Source organism: Sinocyclocheilus grahami, unplaced genomic scaffold, assembly GCF_001515645.1.
Source record: "Sinocyclocheilus grahami isolate Dianchi unplaced genomic scaffold, SAMN03320097.WGS_v1.1 scaffold2345.1, whole genome shotgun sequence".
NCBI classification, from domain to species: Eukaryota; Metazoa; Chordata; class Actinopteri; order Cypriniformes; family Cyprinidae; genus Sinocyclocheilus; species Sinocyclocheilus grahami.
This window is the reverse complement of record NW_015507524.1, coordinates 56,472-65,912: the sequence shown is the minus strand read 5'-3', so window position 1 is coordinate 65,912 and position 9,441 is coordinate 56,472. Positions and strand designations below refer to the sequence as shown.

General features: G+C 38.6%; 1 protein-coding gene across 1 annotated transcript in view; it reads left to right on the top strand.

Annotated features, from left to right (window-relative positions):
- Nucleotides 1–653: 653 nt before the first annotated feature.
- Nucleotides 654–9,441, top strand: part of LOC107574799 (interferon-induced very large GTPase 1-like) — a 42,508-nt gene continuing 33,720 nt past the window's right edge. The window contains exons 1-2 of the mRNA XM_016261237.1: nt 654–719; nt 1,705–1,815. Coding sequence (XP_016116723.1) covers nt 1,794–1,815 — 22 coding nt within the window. The 5' untranslated portion in view covers nt 654–719; nt 1,705–1,793. The remainder of the gene's footprint in view (nt 720–1,704; nt 1,816–9,441) is intronic.

The window sequence follows — 9,441 nt, the reverse complement described above, 5'->3', positions numbered from 1 at the left end:
GGGAAAGATGAAATATGTAATGAAATGATTAAGCATTTATCAGACACATCATTAAGTATTATTGGACTTGTTGTCCTTTATGACACTGAACATCATACATTTAAAATTTCTGTGATGCTTTCAACATTAAATAAAATTAACAGTAGCTCCAAATCAGATGATTACAAGGAATTTAATAAAGCATCATGGTCATAAAATGTAATTTCCTCTGTAAATCTCTATCTACAGTTATCAAACATCTGTATCCTAAATGAACATGAAATGCAGACAAAGATTGTACGATTGTAAGATTGATTGTATGTAGAAGAAGAAAAACGCACAACAACACAACATTTACCCCTGTTTGCATCTGCAAAGCTTCCATTACACACTTTTCCTGTGCTTTAATGCCAATGTTTATGACATGTTGAATTATAAACCTATTTACAGATGTGTTGGATGCATCTGTTGTGAGATGTGTAATGTAATGTGCATTATTGCCCAACTTTCTGAAGTCAGGGCAAATTATTTTATATTTGGAATAGATTTTTCTCTGAATGCCTGCATAGTTAGGGCAGAAGGTGAGGAAGTGTTGCTCCATTTCTACTATGTGGGCTGTTATCTTCCCATCTCTAGCCAGAGTGTGATCGTTAAACCTCTCCACTCCACCCACTCGTATTCACACTTAGAGAAACGTCTTTCTTGTTCATAAACAGATTAAGCAACACTTCAACTGAAAGGTACTGCTTCTTTTATTATTATTATTATTGTTTTATTGATTATTAGTTTTTTAATGGAAATATATAGCAGAATGTAAGATTTATAAATGCACTCTTTAATGGTAGTGGCTTTCATTTTCACCTTGTTTTCACCCTACGCCCAATGACAAACTTTATGTTGTAACAATGTGCAAATTTCCCCACAAAAGCAAAATATATTTATTTTAAAATGTAACTATTATTCAGCTTGCATTAATATGTTGCTTTTGGATCTTTCACTGATTAAAACATGTATTTAATAATTATTGAAGTTTTTATGAACAGAACTAAAACACCCGGAGACATAAAAACCTGTTCTGCTAGTTCAGTGTACAAAAGAGTGATCACATGGTGTAGGCTGAAATGTCTGATAAATTGCAGATGTATTAAGGTTTACTTATAGTGCTTTATACAGTACAGATTTCTTCAGCAGCTTTACAGTAAAATAAGTGTCAGAAAAAGTGTCAGTTTTTCATTTTCAGGAATATTCATTTCAATTACTGAATCTGGGAACCCTTAGGATAAAATAATATATCTTAAATTATATAACATAAGATACCATTAACTTTTAAATCGAAAGTAAAAATTTCATAGGGTGTTTTGTGAAGTGTTTTTAGTTTTGGGTGACATAACTAATGCAGTATAAAGGGAAGTGTTAGAACAAATGTTTGCAGTTGCTTTGTAAATCATACTCCATACCCCTAAACCAGTTTTACACGTGACTTGTCTACTTTACAATGCTGCATCTCCTAGACAACAGTCTAAAAATTAGCCAGGGGCAAAATGTAACCTCTCATCAGAGCATAAAACAAACATCTATGCAACATTAGTAACACTGTTACAGTATACAAAAAATACTGATCTTTCTCGCTTCTCAATTTCTATTTATTTATATTGTTTTGTAGAATCAATCACTTTTTCAAACCTGAAATGAGTGTGAATTGTGAAAACATGTAATTGCCCACAGGGCGATGAACAGTGAGACAGAGGCCACAAGGATGCTCAGATGAGCTGAAGCACTGCATAAAGACACTCGCGACATCAGTGGACGACATAATGGCTGACAGGGAAGGCAGATGTAAGTAAAATTTTCATGATCAGTCCTATTAACATGGTTGTCAGTTTAGTTTTAAAGTGCTAAATACAGTCAGATTTACACAACAGTTTGGTTATTAATGAGAGTGACAACTGTGCTTAATAACCAAACTGAATCTTTGACCAGATCAACAAATCCGTGATTACCTCTAAACGTTGCTTTATTTAATCCTTATTGGTGCAACCCATCCTTAGAATCTTTATTAACAGCATTAACCGTGCATAAGTCTATTGAGGTGTGATTGGGTGTTGCATGAGTGTCCCCATAATTGAACCATGGACTATATGCTAAACAACAGCATTTATTGTAAACAAAATTATTATATTTTATTTGTTGCCTCTATTTATATTAAAAAATTGTTGTGGTATTTAACAACCAATCAGAAATTAGACTAATTTAAGTGTAATGAACCTTAAGTAAGCATGATACAGTAACAGTTTTCAGAATTACCTCATCACTCATGCAGTTTCAACTGCAGGAAAACATCAACAGACATTTTTTGCTATTGACATATCTGACTGAACTAGAAACTTTCCAATGATGCCTGTAAAAATAGGATGTGCACTCAACAAGCTCAAAAAAGATGTGCGCTTAAGCTCATGCTGTCACAGTGCGCCTACTGCAAGGAGACGTGGGAGAATTCAGAACATTACATGCGTGACATTAATTCGCCCTCCCGGAAGGCGCGTCCCGCGCCGTAACAATTCCATCGGGAAGGGGGGGGGCAGGCGGTACCCGTTCAGGGAGCCATGGTGGAGCAGACCATTCAGGAGGCCATGGCGGAGCAGACTGTTCAGGAGGCCTGGCCTCAGCACTTGGCCTGACCTCTACGGACGGATCCCCCCCCCCCCCAAAAAATCCTTGGGGGAAATATCGGCTTCTGAGGCCCTCCGTGGGCCTAACTCGGGAACTGTGGCCCTTCCTGGGCTTGATGTGGGAACAGGCGCCCTCCTTGGGTTGGACGTGTGAACTGGAGCCCTCTTTGGGCTGGACGTGGGGACTGGAGCCCTTTCAGGAGCAGACTCAGGGCCTGAAGCCGACACTGGAGCGGACTCAGGGGCTGGAGCCAACAGTCGCCTCCTCCTCAGATTCCTCCCTTGATTTGGGGTTAAGGATCGGGCTCCTGTCAGCTGAAGGCTTGGGAGTAAACCGACCGGTGGGCTTGACAATGGAACAGCTGGCAGGCTTGAGAGTGCAGCAGCCGGCGGACGGGACAGTGTAGTAGGGATGTAACGATTACCGGTTTGACGATAAATCATGATAAAATTCCCCACAGTTAGTATTACCGTTTCATCTTTAAATTATCATTAAAACCGTATTAGATTACCGCGATTTGAACAACTTGTGATAGATAAATAAATACTGTCCAGCATAAAGCACAGTTTTAAGTAATTCGATGGCATTTTGTTTTCATCTTCGCTCCATGTGATACCTAAAGGAAGGGTTCTTAATCGCAATACTGCTTTGTCCACGGAGGTTACTGGAAACAGCTCTAATTCAGCTTTTCCATAAGCGCCACCTGCTGTCAGCAAGTGGATTTACAGAGACCTATATTTACATTCAGCCTATGTGCAGTTTCTGTCTGGCCAAAAACGGACCGAATTGATGAAAAACAAGCTTATGTGGATTCTACACATATAAACAATTCAGATAAGTTATCTAGAATTATTTATGGGGCAGATAAAATACATAATCATTTATTAATCAAACATCATTTTGACATATATTTTCTTTGTTTAAAGGCTGAAATGTGAGGTTTGCCTTTTTATGAAACTTTTTCAAAGCTTTATTTGAACATTTACATATCTTTCAACATGCTATTAAACTGCTGTCATTCAAGTTGTCATTTAAAATCTGAACATCATTGGTAATGTTATTGTTTTAGTGATTATGCAAACAAAGTCATTTTGTTTGTTGATTTTTATATATAAAACTTGGTGAAGTGATTTATGTGTCGGTACTTTTTGAACATCTCCAGCACATTTTAACAATACCATGATAATACTGATAACCGTGATAATTTTGGTCACTATAATTGTGATAAGAAATGTTCATACCATTACATCCCTACTGCGGAGCGACCAGCAGGCTTGACTGCGGAACAGTGGGCGGCGGGATTCCGGATCGGGATCGGAGACTCTCCAGACACCGGATGACCACCTCCTTCCAATTGAGGTTGGTGGTGTCTGGGAGTTCCGTTGGTTGATGGTAAGTGATCCCGAGCCGGAACAGTGTCACAAGGCTCTCTCCATCGAAGGAGCTGGCAAGGGCGAGCAGCATGAATGCCCTCACGTAGGTGAGCGGGTCGTGGCTCATGGCGACGAACATGTCTCGTTCATCCATATTTGCTGGTCTAGTCTTCTGTCACGGTGCGCCTACTGCGAGGAGACTAAGGAGCGAGGAGACGTGGGAGAATCCAGAGCAATCAGACTTTATTTACAAATACATGGGAACACACGCGTAGCACACGGGGATTGACTGTTAAGACTAGACACCAGACTCAGGAAAACACAGGGCTAATAAACACAGGGAAAGTAATCAGGGAGAACTGAAACAGGTGGCGTGATTAATCAAAAACCATGGAAACTAAAGAGGGAACACCTGAAATCAAATAACACAATCAACATGAGGGAGAAACTAGGTCACAGGAGGGAACATGGAACACGTGGGAGAGGAAAACAAACACCAAAACAGTACATGGACGTGACACATGCACTGCATCTATGCATACATAAATACTGGATTAATATTCTATTTAATACATACATTTACTTCATAGACATCCTTAATATCAATTATGTTTGTTCTAATGTCAGCGTTTCTTTGTCTTGACACAAACAATGTACAAACACTGCATGGTATCATTTTTGGTAGTGGAGCATTTTACTGATTACACAAGGGCAGTATTGTGCATCCCTAATTTCTGTCAGAGTAACTCAAAATGATGGAGCAGGACACAAATCAACAAATTTGGCTGCATCAATAAATTAAGTCCATGGTGTATCCCAAAAATGCTATGTGTGTCTACACATAGTGATATTAAGGGGTATAAATGTTTTTTGTTTTTTTCATGAAAACAATCTGCCATTGTTCTCTTTCTTGTAAACTATTGTCTCTGTCTTGTTTGCCCAATTTGTAAAAATATATGATGGTATATCATCCATATAGACAGCTGGCAAAATTTAAGTAATTTTAATACTCAATTTGTTTGCAATTTGTTTGACATCTGTAAATCACAGATGTTGCTACGTTAATCTTCATAAAGGTCTTTCCACACAACCTCTCCTCACTTAAGATGACTGCCCTTAAGATTAAAATCCCTTGCCATTACTAATCCATCACTAATCACTAATACACTAATCCATCAAATTGCTTTAAGTAGTACATTTGTTAAATAGTATATTCAAAACTAACACACCGAATTCCTGTGAGATCACATTGGTATTTCCAGCTCTTTTAAAATTTAGAGACAAAATCAGTAAATAAGTTATTTAATTAGCTTTGTTGTTATGCTTTTCTCTCTGCAGCCGGTGACTGGAAGACCAGGGAAAGACGGGATAGAAGCAAGAGCATGGATGGACGCCCCAAAAGTAAGTATTTGACTGAAACAGAGCAGTTTATAGATTTAAATTGCTAGTACTGCTTTTTCATTTCATGGTGGGTGTGTGTGTGTGTGTGTTTTACAGTGGACAGTAGTCCAGATTTGGATTGCCCTGACAGTAAGTCAATTAACAGTAGTGTGTTATAGTTTTATAGTTTTGATTAACTGTGACTGATAACTAATGTTAATACATTTATATGTTGGTTTACTGATACTGATCTGTTGAGTTATTTAATATACAACAAAGATCTAATAATCAGTTTTTAATACTGAAGATATATATAAAATAACTAATATTGTTAATAAATACACATGAATTAGAAAAGGGAGTAACATTTTTAGTTTAGGGGGCAATTCTCACTATTAACTAACTATAAACTACGACTTTTGCCTCAATAAACTCCTAATTTGTTGCTAGTTAAAGGTGCACTAAGCAAATTTTTCCAAACGATGTTGATATTTGAAAGCACCAAAACAAACACGCCCATACCCCAACAGGACCTCGCCCCTTTTTTGATAACTCCACCCCACACATACGTACACAACCCTGGGACGATGGCGGAATCTGCATATTCAAGCGAAAACCAACACAGAATAGTTGTGTGAAAAAGCAAAATCAACGTAACTCACCTATCAGGAAGACACAAAGCAACCTTGGCATCTGATTCCAGGCCTTCCCGCTCCTTGAGTTTCTCCACTGCTGGAAATCTGCTCCAATATTTACGCGGCCCTACCTCTTGCCTGATCGAAACCCTTTTTAATGTTTTTAATGTTTTGTTCCTTAAGTTTAGATAAGGGGTGGATTAAGAGATCTAAAATATGGTCATGACGAATAAGGCATTAATATGTGCTTTATAAGTACTAATAAAAACCCAGGTGGGTGATATGGTAAAAATATCATATCACGATTGTTTTTCAGGAAAATCACGATTTTGGTTGTTGGTTTTACTATTTTGCAAGCTGTCTGAGCAGTACAGCCAAAGTCATTTTAAGACAAGTCATGTCACTCGGCAGCCATCTTTGAAACGCCTCTCGGCCATTGCAAGTGCAACTCCTATCTCTTTGAATGGGGAAACATCAAATTCTACAAAACTGTTCACTATGCTTGCGATTAAATTTCCTTTTTGAAATCACCAAAGAAATCGGATATCAACTGTGTCATAAATGTTGTTTATTTTGCTCAAATAGCGTTATAAAAAGCGTATTATTCAGGCTAGATCAGCCAGTGCGCATGCGCAGTCCTGAGCGCATGTCTCAAAACGCTGACTGTTTCTATAACAACCGGGACTTCTAACGGCAGCTGCAGTGACGCGCTGATTTTACCTATTAGCGATTGGCTCCATCATTAAGAAGGCGGGGCTTCATGCAATTGAGCGGCCATATTGAGCATTGTATTTTCCCCATTCAAAACTATACGAGTGACATGTCTTGGGTATTCTATAGTCTTTGGTACAGCTAAACTAATTTCCCTATTTTAAAAACAAACCTTACAAGGTAACAAAATATAAAATAAAAAATAATGGCAGACATTTAGGCCAAAGTGGGTGAAGATAAAAATCTTTGCCATTATTTTATCTTTGTTATTAAAAAATAAGAACAAGGATATTACAAATATTAAACATTACAAATATACATACTATACAAATGAGACAAACAGTGCTTTATTTTTCAGGTACAGTAGGTGTATTTAGCAGTAGCATTCAAGAAATGGAATGAATAAATATAAAAATAAAACACTACACTTCACTGTATAAATTATGCATTGCTTCTAGATTCTGAAATTATACAAAAAATATATTATTTTGTGTTCAGCACAAGACAGAAATTAATACAGGTTTGGGACAGCATGAGAGTTAGTACATAATGGGTGAACTATCCCTTAAAAGACAAGCGGCAGCATGTTTAATCAGTCTGCTGTCGCTTTAAAACCTGCATGCATCTGTTTTTCTCTCTACTGTTTATTTTAACTTTAGACATAACCAACTGTGTTTGTATGTAAACCGTGTGTGTTTTTGACAGCATAAGCACAATCAGACACGAAAGATAACTTAGTCCAGGAATCAAGCGCTGTTTGACAGGCTTTTTAGTTCACATTCAAATAATGCACTTTTATGATTTGGAATAAGTGCAGTGTAACTCTGCCGCAGAGTTAACATTTGATGTAAATGTATGTGGCGTTGTACAGTATATTGTGATGGAGGCACCAGAACTGCAACTGATGTGCGCTGTAGCATGATACTTCGATATTTCTTCCAAAGCAGATCGTGGAGACATTTGAATCGTCCACAATCAAAAATTGTGATATCCCACACCCCTACCCAATATGCTAATAATACGCATGCTAAAAGCTAATAAGTTAATAGTTAGAATTGCCCCCTCAACCAAAGTGTGTTGAAAAACATGTTCTCCTCCAAACTGATAGCTATATACAGTGGGTACGGAAAGTATTCAGATCCCCTTAAATTTTTCACTCTTTGTTATATTGCAGCCATTTGCTAAAATCATTTAAGTTAATTTTTTTTCCTCATTAATGTACACACAGCACCCCATATTGACAGAAAAACACAGAATTGTTGACATTTTTGCAGATTTATTAAAAAAGAAAAACTGAAATATCACATGATCCTAAGTATTCAGACCCTTTGCTGTGACACTCAAATATTTAACTCAGGTGCTGTCCATTTCTTCTGAGCATCCTTGAGATGGTTCTACACCTTCATTTGAGTCAAGCTGTGTTTGATTATACTGATTGGACTTGATTAGAAAAGCCACACACCTGTCTATATAAGACATTACCGCTCACAGTGCATGTCAGAGCAAATGAGAATCATGAGGTCAAAGGAACTGCCTGAAGAGCTCAGAGACAGAATTGTGGCAAAGCACAGATCTGGCCAAGGTTACAAAAAAAATTCTGCTGCACTTAAGGTTCCCAAGAGCACAGTGGCCTCCATAATCCTTAAATGGAAGACGTTTGGGACGACCAGAACCCTTCCTAGAGCTGGCCGTCCGGCCAAACTGAGCTATCGGGGGAGAAGAGCCTTGATGAGAGAGGTAAAGAAGAACCCAAAGATCACTGTGGCTGAGCTCCAGAGATGCAGTCAGGAGATGGGAGAAAGTTGTAGAAAGTCAACCATCACTGCAGCCCTCCACCAGTCGGGGCTTTATGGCAGAGTGGCCCGACGGAAGCCTCTCCTCAGTGCAAGACACATGAAAAAACACCTGAAGGACTCCAAGATGGTGAGAAATAAGATTCTCTGGTCGGATGAGGCCAAGATAGAACTTTTTGGCCTTAATTCTAAGCAGTATGTGTGGAGAAAACCAGGCACTGCTCATCACCTGTCCAATACAGTCCCAACAGTGAAGCATGGTGGTGGCAGCATCATGCTGTGGGGGTGTTTTTCAGCTGCAGGAACAGGACGACTGGTTGCAATCGAGGGAAAGATGAATGCAGCCAAGTACAGGGATATCCTGGACGAAAACCTTCTCCAGAGTGCTCAGGACCTCAGACTGGGCCAAAGGTTTACCTTCCAACAAGACAATGACCCTAAGCACACAGCTAAAATAACGAAGGAGTGGCTTCACAACAACTCTGTGACTGTTCTTGAATGGCCCAGCCAGAGCCCTGACTTAAACCCAAGTGAGCATCTCTGGAGAAGCCTAAAAATGGCTGTCCACCAACCTTTACCATCCAACCTGACAGAACTGGAGAGGATCTGCAAGGAAGAATGGCAGAGGATCCCCAAATCCAGATGTGAAAAACTTGTTGCATCTTTCCCAAAAAGACTCATGACTGTATTAGATCAAAAGGGTGCTTCTACTAAATACTGAGCAAAGGGTCTGAATACTTAGGACCATCTGATATTTCAGTTTTTCTTTTTTAATAAATCTGCAAAAATGTCAACAATGCTGTGTTTTTCTGTCAATATGGGGTGCTGTGTGTACATTAATGAGGAAAAAAAATTAACTTAAATGATTTTAGCAAATGGCTGCAATATAACAAAGAGTGA